General features: G+C 44.1%; 1 protein-coding gene across 1 annotated transcript; it reads right to left on the bottom strand.

Moving 5' to 3' along the window:
• Positions 1-352: 352 nt before the first annotated feature.
• LOC139202580 (uncharacterized) lies at positions 353-20912 on the bottom strand. The gene is made up of 20 exons (XM_070832105.1): positions 20724-20912; positions 20007-20108; positions 19413-19616; positions 19156-19250; positions 18841-19050; positions 16446-16559; positions 16096-16239; positions 15877-15969; positions 15438-15671; positions 11351-11502; positions 11162-11261; positions 10218-10299; positions 8826-8905; positions 6636-7126; positions 6117-6163; positions 5632-5759; positions 5447-5555; positions 3506-3690; positions 2262-2405; positions 353-1340 (listed from the first exon to the last, which is right to left on the bottom strand). The coding sequence occupies exons 1-20, from the start codon at positions 20815-20817 to the stop codon at positions 1227-1229; spliced, it is 2922 nt and encodes a 973-aa protein (XP_070688206.1). The 5' UTR covers positions 20818-20912; the 3' UTR covers positions 353-1226.
• Positions 20913-22566: the final 1654 nt, after the last annotated feature.

Here is a 22566-nt window from a genome sequence, read left to right as displayed (position 1 = left end):
TGTAAAGTGTTGTGGCTCCTTTGGTAGTGGAGTTAACTGCCCAGTTACAGTAAAGAGATTTTACCAAACATCTTCAGTTTTTGGATGCCCATTTCTGCAAAAAAAAAGAGGGAAAAAAAATGGAAATAATAAAATAAATATACTCGCGGGGAGTCAAAATAGTAAGATGAAAATTCAGTCAACATTATGATTGAGTCAAATTTATGATATGAGTAAAACGGACTAAATACTGAGTCAAAACTGTCACCATTTTTTATTTTTTACCTAAAATGTTTGATACTAACAATAACATTTGAAGTAAGTCAAAATGATTCGAATTTTGTCTCACAAAGTTTGATTTTTTTCCGTAACATTTTGACCTCGAGTGTTATAAAACACTCTTTGTCATTCCTAACCTTTAATATTTGTTTTTCTGGCAGGAATGGGCAGCAAAGGTTTAACTACTCCTGCAGCTGTTTCACTCACCTTGAGGAGTTCAGTCTCCATGGATGGAACCACAGAGCCACGGAGCCACAGCTCCACGGTTAATGAAAGGCCAAAACACCACCTGAAGCACACATTTGTGCTATTTTGACTCGTGAGTTCTGACATACTTTGAGCGTTTGGGATGTTGTTCCAAGGATAACAGAAGCGGAAGAAATGAAATGAACGGACCTGAACTTTAATATAAAGCGATACTAGCTCTCAAACAGTGATGTCTACAGTTTGCATCACATTTTCAGGTAAATCCAACACGGAGGGTTTGCGTGTTCTGTAATGTATATATTCACCACAGATACACTCTGTAGTGTATATACCGTTCATGCACGGTAGAACACGTTCTGCAGGCAGCCTGTGAGCTGACTGCAAAGAACCCCTGGAAATAAAAGCCTGTTGGCCTGTGAGGGTGATGCAGACTGTCGGCATGTTCTCCGACCTGACTTCTCTCAACACGTCACTCGGCACAAGCAGCAGCGGTAATGATGTAGCAGCAGCGTGTCACAGCTCAGTGTGAGCTCCTATGATGATGATCACAGCAGGATGGAGAGCGTAGCTTACTTTGAACACCATGTTTTCATCATCATCATCATCATCATCATCATCATCATCATCACACCATCATCAGATCGCAGTCACATGGCATGAAAACAAATGTCTTCTTCCTCTCCCGTCTTGTTCCTCCGCGGTGGACCTTGTGTCGTGTCGTCATCCCCTCTGCGAACGGTGAGGTGTCAGGTGATGTGCAGTTACTCATCGTCCCATGATTGCTGTAGCAGGAAGTTAGCAGCCAGGTTCTCATTCTTCTCGCAGGCGAAGTAAGCCTGGATGACTAAGCCTTCAGGGAAGCCCAGCGCTTTTAACTGGAACACACACACATGTTCACATTACACACACACACACACACACACACACCAGTACAGCTGTGTCGGAGGCGGTTACCAAGGGCATACACTTTTACACATTTGTCATTTTGTAAAGTGTGCTTTTCTGGTCGAAACCACATCTGTGCAAAAGCAGTAGCTCCTTTTTCCAGGTAAGAGTTCCTCATTGTCACCGGGCTGGTGGGAGTCCTTCTCCTGTTCAGAATGACCCTGCTCTGTGTCACATTCACTCTCCTCCATGTTCCTTTGTATTGCCTACGTGCACATTTCCTGCCAGCATCTGTGCCGCGCGGAACAATGCAAAGTGTCGTCCAACTGATATTACCGCAAGAGTGTGATCTGTGATGTAACAAATTCAATAGCATAATAGGAAAAACATTTTTCTATTGTTACACGATATATATTTTTTCATCTCGTACAGCCCTGTTGTGCATACATGTAATCACACCTAACCACACAGGTTTTACCAGTGGTCAAATAGTGTCAGGACTGGTTTTAAAAAACACTAATGTTGCATGTTGCATGCAGACTATTGTCAGCTATGAAAATACAGATCCATCAATACTTGTACAAAAACTGTCTGAAGTTACAAAGACCCTTGTCTTTTAAATCTGTATATTTCTGGTAGAATATTACACATCATTTCTTCATGGATGAACCAAAAAACACAAGACACTCATTTTGCAGTGAATTGTGGGAAAGTGTGCAGTTTCGAAAGTTTAAATATTAAAGAGCGTGCTAATGGTCTGGTAAATCCTTGTAGAGAACAATTCTATATTAGGTTTGTGTTCATTAGTGATCTATTACCACATCATTTACTGCTTTGATCATTGTGCAACGTGTCCAATTATCCGGACGAGACCGTTTCATCGGATTTATTACACAAAACTGGTAACTGACCCTCTCAATGGCCTCCTTCTCCTGCGGGGTGACCTGGATGTAGTTGGTGTGCGGTGGCCCCTGGGCCTCTGCCCCCTCCACTGCGTCTCCACCCCGTGGCTCATTCAGCATCTGCACAAAACGCTCCTGGTGCTGCGTGATTTGCTGCAAGTAACACATTCAAACATCATGAATCCTACTGTACAGCTAATGTACAGGTGCCCAGCCCCAGCAAAATGATCCAGAGCTGATTATAGACAAACCAGCTATTCAAACAGAGCACAGCAGACTAGGTAGACTGACTCCATCACTGTGTCAGACTTTTGTAGCACAACTGCATCATTCACATTTACACTTATACTTAGTAAGTTGCTGAGTTACTACTTAACTGTTGTGTATATACATTTAATGTATATGTTATGTATATTATCATATTTACACACCCACACACCTACCTGCACCAAGTACTTCTATTTTATTTTATATAGGACCTCTATTGTCTATATTTTATTTGGTATATTGATATTTATCTTTATCTATATCTATATATTTATCTAACGGGACCTGAGAACGTAATTTCGTACCTCCCCATGTGTAAACGTGTGTTGGTATGACAAATAAAGTCCCTTGAATCCTTGAATATTGAGTACTGATGCTTCACTTAAGTGAAGGACTAAATATGTCTCTTGCAGTCTCGTGATTCTGATGACGTACGACATCCAGATGGACGACAGGAAGTGAAAAGCAGAGTGGACGAGATACAGGAAAGCCTGTACTGCGCTAGTTTAGATGATTTTTACGAGAGAGAGAGCCATGAATGCAAAATCACAACATATGTGGGGCGTGACCCTGATGTTGCAGAGGAGTCATCTTTCTACTGGACTGAAAGGCCTTCGTTACGTTAGCTTTGATGGCGTGCTAGCTGCAAGCACGAGTATTATCCAACTCTGCTCCTTCCAGCTGCAGAGCTTCACAAGCCATCTTTGCTGCCATTCCCCCCCTTTAAGAACCACAACTTTTGGTACTGCTCTTCCTGGTTTTTCTGTTTGATCAATTAGAGCAACCGTTAACAATGCAAATTTGGAGTGTTTGTCATAGTGCTTACAATGTAGGAAATCACTTCCTTCCCTGATGTGACATCATATGCAAACAAGCATATGTGTAACCCATGTGCCATTTCTTTTCTCATTCCTAGTAGTATCCTACTAACAGAAAAACAGGCCCACTTGAATCCCTGGGAGACGCCCAGTGTGCCAGTGTGGTACCTGCAGCAGCTGCGGGTTGTCTCTGCCCAGCTGCTGCAGGAGGGCTGGTAGGAGGGCTGGGTTCTGCTGGATTATCTGTCGCATCTGCTGGAACTGAGGCTGGTTCCTCAGGAACTCCAGAGGGTTTGGTGTAGAGACAGAGACTCCACCAGCAGAGGAGGGCTGGCTGCCAGACACCTGCCCTACTGGGGAGGACACAGGCTGGTTACTGATGTTGTTGTTTAGTGTGACAGGAGTACATTTTCAGTGAGATGCTTTAGAGACAAAATAACCACATGCAGAAAGTAGGGGTAATAATAATATATGCACTGATAACATCTCTCTATTTTTATCTTCATCTTCCTCCTCTTCAGAAATCTGAAAACATTCTTTTTGGGGTGAGAAGTCAGCGGAAGCATAATGTCAGTGAAAAAAACACCTTGTGCAACAATCTAGTCCTAGCTGGGATTTTATCTTTCTAACATTAGCAACAGTAAGTTTACCATTAAGTTCATTTTGCTCAGTAGCAATTGGAAACTCAGCTTTCTGTGCAGCTTTCTTACCCATAGGTTGCTACTTTACAGCCAACGTTACTGTACTCTTACATTTTCATCCTAAATGAAAAGGAGTATAGTGTTTCAACTAAATACTGCCAGATGCTAAGGAGTCACAGAGACTACACTCCATTTTGAGTCCTGCTGCAGAATACATTTGGGGCCAATCAGCCGCCTCCCTGATGGTACTGTATAATGGATAAGTATCTGCCTGTATTTCTCAGCACTGAGGACGCCATTAATCCCGACCAAATCATCTCCATTTGCAGAAATGCAGCCTCAGACTTACAAGGAACCTCCAGCAGCTTCACTGCTGCCTGCAGACACTCAGTACTGTTCTGCTCTCCAGCCCTTCAGCAAACAAACTGCCTTCTGCTACACATTTTGACTCATCAGTCCAGAGCTCCTGCTGCTATTTTTCTTCAACCAGTTCCTGTTTTCATGCATAGTTGAGTCACTTGGCCTTGTTTCCATGTCGGAGGTTTGGCTTTTTGGCCACAATTCTTCTATGAAGACCACTTCTGGTCAAACTTTTCCAGACAGTAGATGGTGTACCTGGATCCCACTGGTTTCTGCTGGTTCTGTGCTGCTGGCTGCTGGACATCTTCTGATTTCTAAGGGAAGTAAACATTTAATCTGCTGCACTAAGTTTCCTTGGCTGACCACTGTGTCTACAGTCCTCACTGTTGCCCGTTTCTTTGTGCTTCTTCAAAACATCTTGAAACTCCAGTCTGCTTTGAAATCTTTGAGACCTTGCTGATGCAGTGTAACCACCTGGTGTCTTGTTGCTGTGCTCAGTCTGAACATGATGACCTGTGACATGAAACTGTCTCCCACAACCTCACCTTAGTATCAGAGTTTGTCTGTTCCTCCCCCAGTTTTAATCCTCCTACACTGTTTCTGTTTCAGTTCACGACTGTGTTTTAGCCTACACATGAAACTGATGATCATCAGCACCTGTTTGGTATAACTGGTTAAACATACACCTGAATATGATCCTACAAAATCCCTGCAAGTGTACCCAGAAGAACTGATGCTGTTTTGAGGGTACAGAGTGGTCACACCAAATACTGATTACATTTAGATTTTTCTTCTGTTCGCTCACTTTGCAATTTTGTAAATCGATGAAAATAAACAATTAAATCTAACGTTTTTTTGAAAGCATTCTTACTTTACACCATTCTTCACACCTGCCTAAAACTTTTTGCACAGTTCTGTACCTCCAGAGTAGGCAACTGTTTGTTTCCTGTGTGGCTGAGGAATTAAATCTACACCATAGCTCCTCCAGTGCGAACACAGGTGAGAATCCCGTGTTCCTAAAAATGCTCCTGTGGTATAAAACCACCTCAGTGTCAGTGACAAACCTCACGTAATAGCATGAACTGTAGTAATACATGTACGCCCTTACTGGTTGAGGCTGCTGGTGGTTGTTGTGTCGTAGGGGTGGGAAGGTTGGATGGAGCACTGTGTCTAACTGGCTCCTGAGGTGGAAGATCACTGGCCTCTACTGGAATACCCTGCAGGACATGAACATTTAGAAGACAGTAGCGGGCAGGCCGGGGAAGAAAGCCAATGAGCTGCTGAAGTCCTCACCATAAGTAGATACTCCACTGCTCGGTCTGGGTTGTTGTAGCTGGCTCTGAGTGCAGCAACTACCTGCTCCCGCTCATAACCCATAGACATAATCTCTGACACCAAGTTCTCATAGGCTGGACCTGTCACTGTAGAAACCATAGAAGAGGTAGATCAGAGGCAGAGGTCGACAGGGGATGGATGAAATGAGAGTCACCGCATGCTTTCAGAGTAAGTCAGGCTAATTAGAATTGCCGTCAACCTTAGCCTTGTTTTTTTTCAGCGTGTATCTGTTCACATTTTGGTGATTTTGTTCCATGAAAAGTCACGCAGGATTAATCTGCAAGCAGTTCCTCTAATAATGTCTGTACAGATGGCAGTCTGTGCTCTGGTAAGGCTGTTATCACTTAGAATTAAACTCTTATCAACCAGGCAACCGGTTAAAGCAAAAAGGGAAAAAGCTTAATATAATCAGTACATTGGGAGGGAAATCACGGATGTGTTACCCAGGATTGATGCCGCTTCTTCAAGGAGCCCCAGTTCATCAACGAGGCTTTGAGAGAAATGAATAAGAACATAGAAATAAATCAACAATTACAAAGACAGTGAGCATTCATTGCACCAGGCTGTGCTTTGGCTGTGTCATGCTTTAAACTAAAATGAACATCTGAACATGCTCACGGCAACAGTTTAGCAGGTCATGTTTTCACCATCTTTGTTTAGTGTCTTCGCATGCTAACATTCTACACCATGTTACAAATACGAAGCACGGCTGAGCCTGATGGGAATGTACAGTAATTAGTTTGCAGGGAAATGGTAATAAACCAAAGTGCACACACAGAGGAAATCTTTAGGGATCGGCAGAGTAATAACAACTCAACAGTTAAGTGTTTCCATAAGAAGCTGTTCAGAGGGAATGAACCATGTACATCAGGTTCCCACTGATGGCCCGGATTTTCTAACTCTGTTGTGTCATTGTAACAGGTTATTCAGACAACCAGAGTACAATAGTAGTATCCTCCAACCTGGAAGTAGAGGAGTGGACTGGTGGAGTAGCAGATGGTTGATTGTCAGGTTCTTCACTCGGCTTCTCAACTGGCTGTGCAGCAGCAGCAGCAGCAGCAGCAGCAGCAGCAGCGGCAGGGGTGGGGGGGTCTGCAGGGGCCGAGGATGGAGCTGTCTGAACAGCTTCAGGAGCCGGGGCAGAGTCTGAAGCAGCAGCTGAAGCCACGGCGGGAGCTGAATCCAGGGTTGTGTTCGAGTCCAGAGCTGCTGTTGCTTCAAAAGAAGCCGGGGGGGTGTTTTCTGGGACTGGGGGCGGGGATTCAGAGGAAGGCACTGACTGTGGGGCAGGTGTGGGTGCAGACACTGTGCGTGTCAGTGTGGAGGGCACTTGTGTCGGGCCAGAGGTCAGTGCAAGGCCCGAGGCTGAGGGTGGTGCTGGAGCTGCAGATGGAGCTGGAGCTGGTTGGGGAGTTGGCTGAGATGCTGCTTGTGGAGGAGGAGCCGCTTTAGGCTGAAAACACATCGAAGAATTGGTCATTGGTCGCGTGGATATGAAGACCAAACAGGTAGCAGCACTGCATTAGTCATTTCACTCAGCTAGACCAGGTCTGAGTTTAGGAGGCCCACTGTTATATTTCCATATCATGTGATAGTATTATCACAACGCTCACTAAGGATGGTACTCGACAAGTAAAGGCCGGGTTATAAACACTGAAGAGGGTGGAATTACCTTTACTAAGATGTGTCACAATTCAGTTCAATGGCTATTTCCCATCAGTACAACAACAGTCATGAGGATCCTGGGACCCATTCCAATCTGGGAGCTCGTGTTTGTTTGCTGTGGTAGATGCATCTACTCCCCTTCTTGTTCAGGCTGATTGCCAGCCGACCTGGCGCAAGTCAGGCCAGTCACAACCATTTACCTAAAAGGGGGGGGGGGGGGGGGGGGGGGGGGGTGTTTGTAAATAACAAGATGGCTGCCGCCGATGTGGAATGCTCTGTTGAATCCACTATGGCATCACTACTACATGAACTGGATGGTATATTTTCTCTGCACTCGAAGCCTTTGTTGATGAGACAGATGTGTTTGTTGTCCTGTTGACAGGATCTGGTCATCAAACTGTAAGGATCCAGACCCATTTGCATCTGTGAATTAGTAGTAACTTCAGGCTAGATAGAGTGCAGAGATATGGACGCTGTCCTGCAGATAAGAAGGATTTTAGTGTAGTTTCTGTCTGGATTTATTAGTTAACTCAAATGAAATAAAGCCGACATGAAGCTCAGTACATGGTCAGGCCCTGGGTCCATTCATCTACTGTAGTGTGGGGGGGGGCAAGTGAAGCTACAACAGAAAGCAGGTGGAGCTTATCGGGGCGCCGATGAGGCCAGCATCTTTTCATGTTGGCAATCAAGGCATTCAGTCAATCAATCAATCAATCTTTATTTATAGAGCGCCAATTCACAACAGCGTTATCTCCAGACTCTTTCCATAAAGAGCAGGTCTAGACCAAACTCTTTAATTAGAGAGACCCAACGATTCAGGAATTCAACATTAAGGATTCAAGAATCCCCACATGAGCAGCATCAGATATTAGATTAGGAAACAGTGGAGGAAGAACTCCCCTTTAACAGGAAGAAACCTGGAACAGAACCAGGCTCAATGTGGGCAGCTTCTGTAGGGGTCCGCGTCAGTATATGTTGTGGCCCATTAGTAGCTGGTACAGCTATAAGGCTACGTGGTCATTCAGTCTCTCGGACTGTTGTGCCATGACAATATTCACCACGGTGCTGCTCTGAGACTCTCGTTTTCATACAAATATTATTTTAATCGACTTATTATTTTCAAACGCTTCTACATTTTCATTTTTTGCAACAGCTGTTCGAGGTCAGTGCTGGTATTTCTAAGCCCGGGCCCTTTACCCTGTCAGGGGCGAAAACAAGCATCTTTAGTGGACATCGTTTGCTGAGCTGCACCAAAGGACTGTGTTGCAGCCAATACAGCCTGTTCACGGCCGCCAGCTGAGACAATATACTGGACCAATTCCAAAACTTTTTGTACCCAGTAGTCATTTCAAACCCAAACTATGTCAGAATTGGGCCATTTTAGATCATAAATGAAGGTTTATTGGGGAATTGAAGACCAGCAGCTGTAATACCAATAATTCCAATAATTATGAGGATGAAAAAAAACTATCTAAAGAGATACTAACCTTGGTAACCATGACCACCACAAAGTTTTTCTCATCGATCTTGTACTCTTTCAGCGGGGTGTCATCATTTAAGATTTTGCCTGCGACAGTCAAGCAGAAACAGAAAACAAGAAAAGATTTGTGACACAGTAGGGAAGAATATGACCCACAATCAACACGCCAGTAAAGGCAGCAACTTGCTCGTGCCGCCAGAGATACACAGCGGATGTGTTGTTACTGTACACAGTAATCTATAGTGCTGTGACCTCTTTCTGTATTATTTTAGCAAACAGAACTTTTTAGTGGAGCAGTTACTATGGTGAGCACGTCCTCTGATACACAGCAACAGCACCCTGACAACAGCTGTGACACATAATTCTGTCGATTCAACCTTGAACTAATATCAATTTCCTGAACTGCTACTTATTATCAATTATTAGTTATCATTAGCAATGATTATTATGAAACTGTTTTTTGTACTTATAGTGAACAATAAAGTATGAGGTGTTCTAATATTACAAAATAATGGGCGGGGGGGGGGGGGCACGGTGTGAAGTGGAGTGCTGTTTTCCAATCCATCTTTGTCCACATGTGGTCAGCTAGGAGTGCATTCCCTCATGGTTTTTACACTATGGCCACTTACTACAGAAAAAACAGCATCTCTTTTTAAGTCACCATCCTTTTAAGTATGTTTGCAGTCATTTGAACCGATGCAGGTTCACCTCAGTGCCATGAATTGTCATTTGATGACTCTTTCTATCATTACAGTTATCAGAATCAGAATCCTTTTATTGTCATTGTGCAAAGAAGCACAACGAAATTGAAATAAACAACAGCAGCTCTCATGGACAGTGCAAACAACGGAAGGTGCAAAATACAGAATAGTGCAAAAGAACGACGGAATAAACTTTAGTGCAAAAAGTGTACGGGGGGTATTAACATTGGATTTTTTGAAGAATATTACATATATGATGACAAGAAGGCAACTTTAAATTATATCAGATACGCTTTATATACGTTTGTCCACTGAAAAAAGAAGAGAAGATGACGGCACAGCAGCAGGAGAAAACACAAGTAAAAAGTTAAACAGCAAAGTCGAAGAACACACAGGTCTATGATAAAAAAATCTAGTGATGGACTTGACAGCAGGCTGGGATCATTCCTCCAACACAGCTGTGGGCTATTCTGCAGTTATGGGCTGTCAATCATAAAGTGACGTGAGATCTCTTTAGGACTGATGCCTGTCGTCTTGACAAAAGGTCTGTGTGACCAAAACACACAGAAATGGACTTTTTTTTTTTTTCTTTGAAATACAACTAAACATGACAGGTGAGTAAACAGTGGATAGAAACAACGGGAGCTGTCACTTAAAGAAACCACATATCTACTGAATCAAATATTTCAGCGACCCACCTGCATAGATTAGTTTTTGTCCCGCAGAAGGAAAAGCATCTTTTCCTCTGTCCTCCTCTATTTTCTCCTTCAGGGCTTCCACCTAACAGGGATACACCATCACATGTTATGGGCAACAATAATAGTTAGCTGGCTTATTATCTGGGGGGGGGGGGGCTGTAATATCCCACACACATCACTGTTGGTCCTGTATATGACTTATTGTCAGTGTGCTTCAGTTCAAACATGATCACTTCACTACACCTCTTCTAAGCTACTCGCTGTTATTTCCTGTATGACAAGACAACAAGAAGACATTCATCTTTCCTCTAACGATGATCTGTTAACCGGTCTCCCATGACAACACCACCAGATCAGAGGTTTTTAAAATATTGCACCGTCATTCATGATGAGAGACTGAAACAAGTCAAACATTGTCAAGCTCAAACAAAGTACAAACAACATTTCCGGTCGGTGTTTTCACCATAAACCTTTCAATCCGCTCGTACACTACGGAGTGCACCGGAATACCGCAGACTACAGTCAAAATAGCCGTTGCGATACAGACTACAAATTTCACATTTATATTTAGCAAACAAAATCATGTTTACAAAGTTTAAAGTGAACTTTGAAATGCTTATAATTCAAGTAAAGAAGTTACGCTTTTACCTTGAAGGAAAACTTTCTCAATTCCGGTCTTGCACGAGCTAACTTTAGCTAACATTGCGTTACCTGGCACGAACTCCGTTAACCTGCACAATTGCTAACTCGTCTGTCTGAATATTACATATTAAATATATATTATTATTTTTATCAGCCAAATAACGGGCCCGTGTCCTCGTTAGAGCAGAGCAGGGTGTGCCGCGGCCGCGTCCCAACACTAGCTAACATTCCCGTATGCTACACGGAGCCGGAGCCCTCCCGGCCTGGCCGTGTTTACTTGAGCCCCGCTAACTTCTACTCACCGTCAGTTCGGGGTCTATCTCTATTTTGAACGTCTGCTGTTGGAGGGTTTTCAGGGTTATTGTCAGCATCTTTCGAGGCGGTGTCAGAGGCGACTCGGGTCAAAAACCACTGTATTCACGGCAGTTTCTCCCCCTGCACAGTATCTATTTTATCTGGGTCTACATGCATGTGTGACTCAGCTGTCTCACCGCGGCGGGGCAGGCGGGGCACGGACGCCATCTACCGCCGGAGAAGAGGCGCGACACGCTGCCGAGGAACGCGTGAAGGAGACCCGCTGCTGGTCCGACCGGGTCGGTGGTTCCGGTTCCTCCTCTCCGTCTGTGTGGCAGCTCGGGTTGTTCTAGGAATCAAGATTCTTCCGCATCAAACTGACTGTTTTGATCATCGTTTAAGGCGCGTGTCAAGCTCAGGAGCTGAGGAGGTGTCAGTGTTTCTCACTATCTTCAGAATGCACACAGGCCATACAGTCATTCATTTCATAGAGAAAAGAATCAGCTGATTAATTCATAACTGAAAGTAATCATTTGTTGCAATCCAGCACAAAATAGTTTGAAAATGATCTGTACCTCAACTCCAGCAGGAAAATCCTGCCTTTACATTAAACTGACATACTTGAATACTTGAAGTACCTTTGTTTTGATTATACATACATACTTAAATACAGGATTGTACTAGTGACAGAGTGTTTTCACAGTGTGGTATTAACTTAACCCTTTCATGCATAGAGGTCACTACAGTGTACAGCCGCTGTTTTCTTGTATATGCATGAGTTTTGATGGCATAGTTGCACATCAGCCACTACAGTGGATCTACTGCATCATCTCATACACTGACTGCTACCCAGTGCCAAGCCATCGCAAGTGAACAAAAAAAGAGTGAAACCAAGATGGTCGACAGACAGCCAGAAACACCAAGTTGCTCATTTTTCTTCTGTCCAAACCTTCGATAACAAGAAACCCCTGCAGGTAAGAAAAATATGGTGACACCAAGTAACATCTAAGGAGTCGTGCAATGGCTAAATTTTCCAAGTATTGTTTTTCTATTGGGAGGAAATTATGATTAATCACATGTCAACTGAATTGTACATCATGCATCAGTAGCTATATTGCAACTACTGGACATGTAAATATATCTTTATAAAATATGGGTTGGAAAAAATAAAGTTCCAACCTTGTTTTTCAGCCTAAAGATGAAGAAAAGTTATCATAATTCATGCATGAAAGGGTTAAGGACACTCCCTCCAGTACTATATCTGGCCCTCAGCTCACACCACTAGATGACTGAGAGCAGATGATGTGTCAGTAATCAGGGATGTTCTGACTTCTACTCACTCATATGGCTCCAAAAACACAGGATCTTTTTGTTTTTTAAATAACAAACCAAAAACACAGGTTTCTACATTTCCCATAATGCAACTAATAGTATCCTTTTATCAAATGTGCATCACTATGACGGTAAATGGCGCTTTAGTGCTATATTCTCATTCACTCATTCACACCCATTCATGCAGTGATGGGGGTCAGTCGGCCATCCAAAGGAAACACACGGCGAGGCACGCCGACGCTCAGCTCCAGGAGCAGCTTGGGCCTCAGTGTCTCGGGGAGGGACACTTTGACAAGTTGATCTGGAGGAGCTGGGGGTGGAATCACTGACCCAACCGCCCATCTTCTAACCGCTCTACCTCTGAGCCACAATCAGTCAATCAATCAATCTTTATTTATGTAGCGCCAATTCACAACAGCGTTATCTCCAGACTCTTTCCATAAAGAGCAGGTCTAGACCAAACTCTTTAATTAGAGAGAGACCCAACGATTCAGGAATTCAACATTAAGGATTCAAGAATCCCCACATGAGCAGCATCAGATATTAGATTAGGACACAGTGGAGGAAGAACTCCCCTTTAACAGGAAGAAACCTGGAACAGAACCAGGCTCAGAGGGGGGGGGGGGTTCTGTCAGGGTCCGTGTTGGGTGGAGGTTGGACAGAGAGAGAGAGAGAGAGAGAGAACATCCTGTGGATCCTGTGGATCCTGGTCCTGGCCCCGCTGATGTGGTTCTCTGGTTCCTGTGGATCCTGGTCCTGGTTCTGCTGATGTGGTTCCCTGGTTCCTATGGATCCTGGTCCTGGTCCCGCTGATGTGGTTCTCTGGTTCCTGTGGATCCTGGTCCCGGTCCCGCTGATGTGGTTCTCTGGTTCCTGTGGATCCTGGTCCTGGTTCTGCTGATGTGGTTCCCTGGTTCCTATGGATCCTGGTCCTGGTCCCGCTGATGTGGTTCTCCACCAGCCAATGGATGTGCGTCTGTCCAAGGCTACAGCCTGTCCGTCCTTGGGAGCTGGATCTCTCCTTCACTGTGGTGCTCCCGGAGGTTTCTCTTTTCCCACTGGGTTTTTGGAGTTTTTCCTTCCCGAAGAAGGAGGGTCATAAAGGGCAGGTGATGCCTCGGACTGATCCACCGGACTGATCCATTGGCCTCATCGACTGCTGGACTCTTTATTAGATTGTTTGTTCGCTTACACTTGTTTATTTCAGTGAACTTTGTAAAGCACTGTGAGACACTCTGTTGTGATATTGGGCTATACAAATAAATTGAATTGAATTGAACACAACCAGTGTCATCAGGCTTCTCCTGTATGTTATACATTATGTGTTTACATTTGTTTTTAAAGTTACTGGAGTTCCCATTAAAGAATCAAATTCAGTTATTCCATTTTCTAACATGTCTCACACATACCATCTCATACTGTATGTGACCCAATGAAACCTTAGTGAACAGAGGAAGTAATAACCAAAATTCTCCCTCAAAGTATCTGGGAATGTGTGGCCCTTCTCATGGTGTTGTACATTTACGACAGCACAGGTTTGTGTTTGCTCTGGCACGTTTCCGTTGAAGCAGGTGATTTGGTTTACAACTAAACTAGGCCTTAAAATCCTGCCCAGCCTGTTTTAGATGTCTTCCTGCTCCAACACACCCCATTCAGATGAACGAGTCACCATCAAGCTCTGCAGCTCTGTAATCTGAATGTCAACCCTAGAAGAAGACATTCAGTGGTTCTGATACTGACACAACAACCAGGCTTGATATTTAGCTTTGGTCATACTCTACAGATTTGAAGCTTTATCTTGTGCAATACATTTTGAAAATATTAGAGTTGACGTCAAATGCGAACTGGTTCTGTTCGAGGTTTCTTCCTGTTAAAGGGGAGTTCTTCCTGCCACTGTTGCCCAACATAATATCTGATGCTGCTCATGTGGGGATTCTTGAATCGTTGGGTCTCTCTCTTAATTAAAGAGTTTGGTCTAGACCTGCTCTTTATGGAAAGAGTCTTGAGATAACACTGTTATGAATTGGCGCTATATAAATAAAGATTAATTGATTGATTGAAATGCTTTGGCAGATTCTCAGGCTTGTGTACTTTCTCTTGGGTCGAACATTTCCTAATCTCAATCAGAAACTGAGCTAACTTCTTAACTAACTGACGACATTCACACATCCGCAACCACCATTAAAAACAGCTGCCAAGCGTGTTAAGAGAAGCTTCAATTTATTCACCAAAAGTCAAACAGTGTGCACCCATGGGACAGTCATTCAGTCAGAACAGTGAGAACAATTGATTGTAAAAACCACAGTTTGTCTTAATGCAGTTTCAATCTCTAACACACACGCACGCACACACACACACACACACACACACACACACACACACACACACAGCTGAAGTCTGCATGTCCAAAATCAGAGCAATGGGAAATGGCATGTTGATTTCAGGGAATGAATGTAATGATTGAATAAATTATAAAGTTGTGAATTGAAAAAAACACAGTATTACATCACACCGGACAAAAAAAGTGCATAAACCAGACATCAAACCCTCAGTTTACGAGACATCCCGACAAAAGCAATAATAAAAATGAATTGGCTCTGTGAGTGACTGTAGGATGCACACACCACGGGGACGACCGCATTCAGTAAATCACAGTAAATTAGAAAACTCTCAAAGCAGACAAGCAAACAGAGGACAACATGTAAACCCTTCTCCCTTCTCTCATTTGAAAGCTAAATAAAAAATTAAAAAAAAAAAAAAAAAAGAAGCACACACACAAGGGAATCAATAAAAATGAATCTGACCTGACCCAACGTCCCACCCCCCCTGCCCCTACACCTGAATAGATCACTGCTGTATGAAAGGCCAGAGTCCATTGGGCTTTCACTGACTTCCTGTTAGCTTGAACCTGCAGAGAAAAGCACACAGCAGTCCACCGACGGCTCCTTTCTACAATTCATCCTTCTGTTTGGCGTCGTCCTCTTCTGTCCCGGCATCCTCGTCTGTCTCCTCGTCGTGTTCGCCCTCCTCCTCCGCCTCCTCCTCCTCCTCCTCGCCGTCCTCCTCCTCCTCGTCCTCATCTTCCTCCTCCCCACCCTCAGGGTCCTTCTTCTTGCTCTTCTCCTCCTCCTCCCTCACTTTCCTCTCCATGTCCTCCTGCTCCTCCTTCATCTTCTTCTCCGGTCCCTAAATGGTGAAGAAGCCGCTTGTTTTAATGCTTTCACAAAGGGTGTTGTGTTCAAGTTGACAATCCTGAATACTATTTGATGGCTGCCCGATGTAATGATGCTTTTGACTCATGTACAGTGCTGCTGTTATGCGTTCGTGCTTCCACTGTGTTGACACTGCAGATGACAATTTTAATAGTAGCAGTATTAAAACACGGTCCTACCTTAGTAACTCCCCAGGTTTCCTTTCCAAACTCCTCTGCTTCTTTGACCTCGTCTGTGATCAGGAAGTTGTCAAAGATGGTGCCAGATTTAACCTGAACAAAAGACACAAAACACATTCAAATTACTTACTCAAGCAATTCTCTTTTATTAGCTTGTTTCAACTCATTTCAACTAACATACTTAAGCCTCCAAACTGTCAGGTGAGGAGTAATCGTTACCTGCCACAGATCCAGGCCCAGTACTCCAATTTTACCAAACTTGTACATGGTGGTGTCATGAGAGTACTCGGGGTTGTCGATCTCAGGGTGGACCCAGGCTCCCTTGTAGTCAGGGTTGTCAATCTGCTTGGGTTTCCACTCGCCCTGCAAAGAGAACACGGTGGGGTGAGGAGTAGTGGTGGTACCGATAATTCCATCCAAGTAATGTCTAGAATATTAACCCCTTGTCCTGAGGCTAACCTAAGGCCTTAATGATACATGCATTTCTTCTCACAAAGGATTTCCAATGGCATTCATCTATTTTGTCTAGTAGAGCTCCGAGCCAGCGTCCTCAGCTGGAAAAGACGGACCTTATAGTCTGGGTTGGCGATCATTGGAGGTTCCCACTCTCCGTCCATGTCCTCGTCCCAGTCTTCAGGCTTCTTGGCATCAGGGTCGGGGGAGGTCTCTGGCTGGTCCCAATCCTGGAAGACAGCAGAAATGGAGTTCCCCTCAGTCTAAAAATACGCTGTTATAACACCATTCACAGCATATAACAGGAATGTGACCATGGCCCTGTGCATGGAAAAATGATTTATAAATTATTTGAAAAAAACCAACCATAAATCAAAGTTATTTAGAACTGTTGTCAGAGAAAAATATCGTTATGTTCAAACCATCAACAATGCAGCTTATTCTCAGGTGGCCGAGTCATGACCTCAGCCTTTCAGGCTTCAACCCCACATCACAACTTTAGACATAAATGGCTTCTTTTGTTATGAGCACCATCAGAGGACAAGGACTTCCACAGGTCTGAGCCCCCAATTCACCCAGTCAACATTCGAGGAAAGGACGTTGAACTGGAACAATCCAACAAATACCTAGGACAACAACCCAGATGCCCTCTACAGAAAGGGACAGAGCCGGCCAGTTTTCCTCAGGAGGCTTAGGTCCTTTAATGTCTGCAGTGAAATGCTGCACATGACTTTTATTACTTCTCCATTTTATTGTTTGTCAATTGACTGGGAGAGCTACTGGATACCTGAATTTGCCCTAGGGGATGAATAAAGTATCTATCTATCCAAATGAGTACACTTAAAACCAGGATCAATTAAAGTCTAGTTTAAGAAACTATGAAGAAAAGAACATTTGGAATGGGTATACATTTTAAACACAAAGAAGACATTTGTAATGAGTTAGTCTGTAGCAAAAGTCCCGTGGCAGCTAGTCCTGAATCATGTAAGGGCTCATCGTGGTTTTCACTTTCTATTCCAGTTGCCTACCCTCAACATAAGAAAGCACCCAAGATTAACAAACTAAATCCCCAATTGTATTCAAACAACCAAGTTTATATGAATCACTTTGGCTCCAAGTGCCACTTAAACTCTCTGGGTGCTTTGAGCAATGATAGGCCATTCCTGTTGCAAGCCTGACAGATGTGGCACAACAGGTAACTTACTGTACACGTATGTATTGATGTATGAGGAGTTGTTGAAGGAGTATTTACGAGACTTTTCCAGTCAGGGCTATGAAGACAACTCTTTATGGTCATTATGGAAAGCTGATTTCCCTTTAGATCATTCATGTCAAACTCAACATCCGGCCCGCGATACAATTATATGCAGCCTGCGAGATAATTTCATGTGACTATTAAGAACGGCCCGTCGGTAAACAGCACTCCCACCTCTAATACTACAAATCCCACAATGCACTGAACAGCTGCCGCGCTAGTCAGGACCCGTGCAGCAGCCCCTCCTCCCGCAGGTATAATGACACACCGATCAGAGGATCAATGCCTCGATCAGCGCTGTTATAGCGACACTTCAGCTAGCCCCCCAAAATAAATGGCTAAACATAAAGTGGACTTTGAAAACAGAGACTTTCAAAGCAGGTTTGTCTGTCAGAGGTAAACCTGTGTGTCTTGTTTGTGGAGCTGATGTGGCCATAATTAAAGAATATAAATATAAGACGACACTATGAGACAAAACATGAGGATAGTACAGAAAATAAAAAAATTATTTAAAATTCTTTTTATTTTATTGAGGAAAAGTTGTTGAAGTTTGGCTGTTTACATTCATATTTCTGGATAAAATATATATTATTTTATATAATAAAAGAGTCACTTTTAGAGTCTTCACTAAATGTTGAGCCCGTTTGGCCCACGACTTAGACCCTGTTTTAAATTTTGGCCCTTTCTTTAATTGAGTTTGACCCCCCTGCTTTAGATGAACCACTCCACCCACCGACACTGAACACAAACCGCCCTCAGAAATCACCATTAATCCGGATGCTATGGTCAGATTAGCTCTACGATATAAATCTTGGACAGCAACTCAGTTTGCCAACAAGGACAACACTGCTCAGGCTGTCAGCTCAGAAACCTGGAGTGATCATAACATACGTCCTGTGTGATGTTCAAAGCTCTACACTATGTGCTACACTGCATTTTTGTCTCTGCCTATAAAAATGTTAGCTGGATCGGAAAAGAAAGATAGATCTTTTGGTTCTTTAAGTTGGTTTAAAATTCATCTGGAACTGCTGACACGGCAACAACTCCGTAAGCCCAAACCTGCTATTGACAGTTAGCTGAAACACTGGAGTGCAGCGTGGAATAGAAAACACCGGTAGCAAAGCATATCTCACACTAAATGTATACATACATTGATTGCCCCAGTGCATGCTGGGAGGCTACCCAACTCACCCGCCTCGTGTAACTGCCAGTAATATTAATGCTAATCATGGCTTCAACGCAAGCGGATCTCTTACTTCAGGCTTGGTGTCACTGGGGTCGTCGATCTTGGCTCTATCGTCCCAGTCGCTGGGTTTCTTGGCCTCTGGGTCCTTGATCTTCTTCTGTGGCAGCATGTCCCAATCATCCTCCAGGGAGCCAGACTCAACCTTCTCATTGTCGATCCTCACCTCGTACGTCTGGTCTGGATTCAGGATCAGCGTGTAGAGGTGGGTCAGCTCGTCATCCTGCAGAGCGGGGGCGGAGGCGATTTCAAACGAGCGGAATCTTTAAAATCACGGACATGTGAGACCAAAAATCAACAAGCCTCTCCAGCTTTATGCGGTAGCTACCTTGCATTTGATGTCTTTCTTGATGAGGTGGTTCTGGCCATTGTAGTTGAAGATCACATGAACCTTCTTTGTGCTGTATCCACAGATGTCAGGCCCTGGAGACACAAGTCATGCTGACTTATTTTTTCCCCCCCATTTAACATCATAGAGGAACTAAAGTAATGACTACATTTGAAACTGTTGAATGTAAAAACAACTCCCTCTCTCCTAAAACAGTAGTGTGGCCCTTAGCCTCTACAAGACAAACTCTGACTCACCGAACATGATGTAATACTGAGAGTCTCCATGCATGTTGCTCTGGTCGAGGTCAGAGGGGAAGATCTTGACGTAGCCGCCTCCACAGTCGATCTTCTGCTCGTGCTTGATGGTGAACTGGATGACGAGGGTCTTTCCCTCGTTGCTAAAGGGCTCAAATTTTGCCGACAGGGCATAAAAGCGGGCATCCTGGCTGGTCTGTACACCTGATAGAGGTGCAGAGGAGAAAAGTAGGAGTTAGAAACATGGCCTCAAGGCTATCGCTCATTAGTTTCTCCTTGACCAGGTGTCCCTCACAATTCTCTGGAATGGAGTGCATGTGACTCTAATACTGCATCATCTCACCTGACCAAAGTTGACATTGAACTTTGAGATTTTGTCTTGAGGGAGGGGCCTTGTTTCAATAAGTATTCGTAAATGAACTGGTATTTGATCAAAGCACCACAGTGACTGGTGGCCGTAGGGACAGCAAGTCAATCACACAACGTCGATTTTATCTACAGTTTGCACACTACGACGCTATCGGCAAGTTTTCAGCATATGGAAATCATTTGTATCAATAGTTTGTATAACAGAATCTAGAGGATAAGAATTACCTTCATCAGCCTCAGCATCCCCATAGAACTTTCCAGCGGTCAGTTTCCACTCCCCATAGTCTGACTTGTGCTTGGACTGGACCCACCGGCTCTTCCATCCGTCTGGAACACAGCAATCCAACCCAGCTGCTCACTCACTACACATCTATTACACTGCTGGCTCCTCACACATACTTTACTTTGCAATTTGATCCAAATCAATGAAATCAGAAAAGAAATAAAAGCAGACATGATGATTTTTTTTTTTTTTTTTTACGGGCTGTTTTCTAGTTCTACTACTTCTCCTTCAACCTGCCCACTGAGGACAGTCAGTGTGGATCCTGAAGAGGAAAAACAGCCTCTGCTATCACATCAAAAGTGAAAGAACATTTGGACTCGTGGCTCCTTTGGTGTGCCTGTTAGTGGACCGAAAGAAAGACACCCTCCAAATGTCTGCTACATGTTTTTAGCTGCTGTAGCATTATTAGGCTAGTTTAGCTTCTTTTTTTTTTATTTTAGCTAACGTGAACTCTCAGTTGTACACAGTAACGGGACACACCGTGGCCCTGTCTATATCATGACTTCAACTAATGTCGAAGGGGTATTTTACAAGAAGCATTTCCGATAAAGGCCAGATATCGAAGAGAAATGGCCAAATGATACAGTCCAGGGCGCTTGAGCCGCTCACAGTCATTCATACACCGGACCAGAGGACATGGACCGGGCTATATACTGTACCTCCATCCAGAAACTGCTCCTTGAAGTAGACGGTAGCGTCAATGGTCACAGCTATCGAGGCAAAAACTACAAGAACCGCCACTGAGAGCTTCATGTCGGCTGCTCGTGCCAGCTGTCGGGGTCAGAGAAGTAAAGGAGCAGATTTGAGGTGAAATCACCAAATGTAGCCTCAAGGAAACGTAACCTGAGAAGATCAACGGCGACGAGCCCTGCACAGATGGCCGCGGCTCATTGGACGAGCGTCCCGCCAATGAGATGAGACCACGAGTTACTCTTCGGAAACGCTCGGGTCGCGTCGGAGAAGATCGGAGGGGCGGCCCTACCCCGCTGCTGCGTTGAGGGACTTTCGGTTAAAATGTGTACTTTTAGTTTTACCTGACAATCCCAGCTATCCAAACGTAGATGTCTCTGGATCCCTGCTGTATGTCGCTTGTGTGCGTAAACGCGTCCGCCATGTTCGGTGGGTCAAGATGCGCTAGTTTATGTGTTAAAAGATGCAAATTTCATAAAAAAAAAAAATCGACAGTAGATTGCTGAACTCGGAACCGATTTTCATAAAATTTGATTTAATTCTAATCCATAGATTTAGTACATTTATAGATTTTAATAATAGATTTTGTGGTGCAGTCTGCATCTCTCTATTTCATTTATAAGCGGATCTTCACTTCTCAATACGGTGGCCGTGAAGGCGCACGTCACTTGAACTGTTTCTATAACTGTGCCTGGAAACCATCCACTCACCAGCGCCTTAATAAAATAAGAACAAAGCTACACTCAGTCTTCATGTGGGGACCACTGGTTTCATAGAGACTCACACTAATTTCATGCTACTTTCAACTTGTTCTCCACCGCATTTCGCTACATTCAGCACACAGACAGCTTGGTGCTTGATCAGGCTTTCATTAGTTCAATACATAAACAACACAATGTTCTAAATGAAATGCGAGCCGGGTGGGCCACAGGAGAGTGGCCCCCAGATTAGCCCGCTACAGGGCCGCAAGAGGCACCGAGTAGACACGGATGCATACTTGAAACCCAAAGCAGAGGGAGCTGTTGTTAAGTAAACTGCACCTACCTCAGAACTGTACTTCAGTGCATCACTTGTACTCAGGAACTCTTCACCTCTGCAGGTGTGGTGGTCGGGCCAGTTACCTGCTCTTGGCATCGTGCACCCAGCAGCTAAAGACAGTGAGCAGCACGAGTCCACCTTTCAAGAGTGTGCTGCTATTGCTGAGATGGAAACAGTGAAGACAATGAAGAAGACGAAGAAAAAGTGCAGGAGTGAAGGCCCATTTCATTACCCATGCTACCATACCCTTTAGTATGCCTTAAAAACACCTGTGTGTGTTCCAAATCACATCTGTATTGTTGTACACAGTATGCATACAGTAGGGACACACTTCATTCTTCACACTACTTTGGCTCCTGCCTGTGTTCTCTTGGCGGCTGAGTCAATGTGCCGTGTGCTCTGTCAGAGGATTGTGGATGAGAACAGCCAGAACACCATGCTGGCTACATATTGCAAAATGCAACCAGATGCTGCAGGGCATCATGGTATTTTTGGCATTGCACTGCATTTCACCTACGATGTACCGGGACTAAATCTTTTTCTGGCATACTAAATATGTTGTGTGGTACTATGGGTAGTGGAACACAGCATTAGCATGTGCTGCTGTCCAGTGGCCATCTCAGCTGCATGAGTCCATGACCCGACCTCTGCCTCTGGCCCTAATGTCGAAAATACACAGTTTGCGATAACAGAGTTGTCAACTGCACTAAAAACGATCCCCACCAGTTCAGCGTTCACCAGCAGCACTGAGCTGGAAGGTTTAGAGTGAAAGAG

Source organism: Pempheris klunzingeri, chromosome 6, assembly GCF_042242105.1.
Source record: "Pempheris klunzingeri isolate RE-2024b chromosome 6, fPemKlu1.hap1, whole genome shotgun sequence".
Classification (NCBI taxonomy): Eukaryota; Metazoa; Chordata; class Actinopteri; order Acropomatiformes; family Pempheridae; genus Pempheris; species Pempheris klunzingeri.
Note: the sequence above shows the minus strand (reverse complement) of the source record. Positions and strands in the feature narration are given on the sequence as shown.

Bases quoted from the DNA above. Each gene is read 5' to 3' on its own strand.
- LOC139202580 (XM_070832105.1), bottom strand. From the start codon at position 20,817: ATGAAGCTCTCAGTGGCGGTTCTTGTAGTTTTTGCCTCGATAGCTGTG. The intron at 15,672-15,876 runs GTAGGACCGTGT...TTCACCATTTAG, and splicing joins AAACCTGGGGAGTTACTAAG to GGACCGGAGAAGAAGATGAA. The intron at 11,262-11,350 runs GTGAGACAGCTG...CAGTGGTTTTTG, and splicing joins GCCCCGCCTGCCCCGCCGCG to ACCCGAGTCGCCTCTGACAC.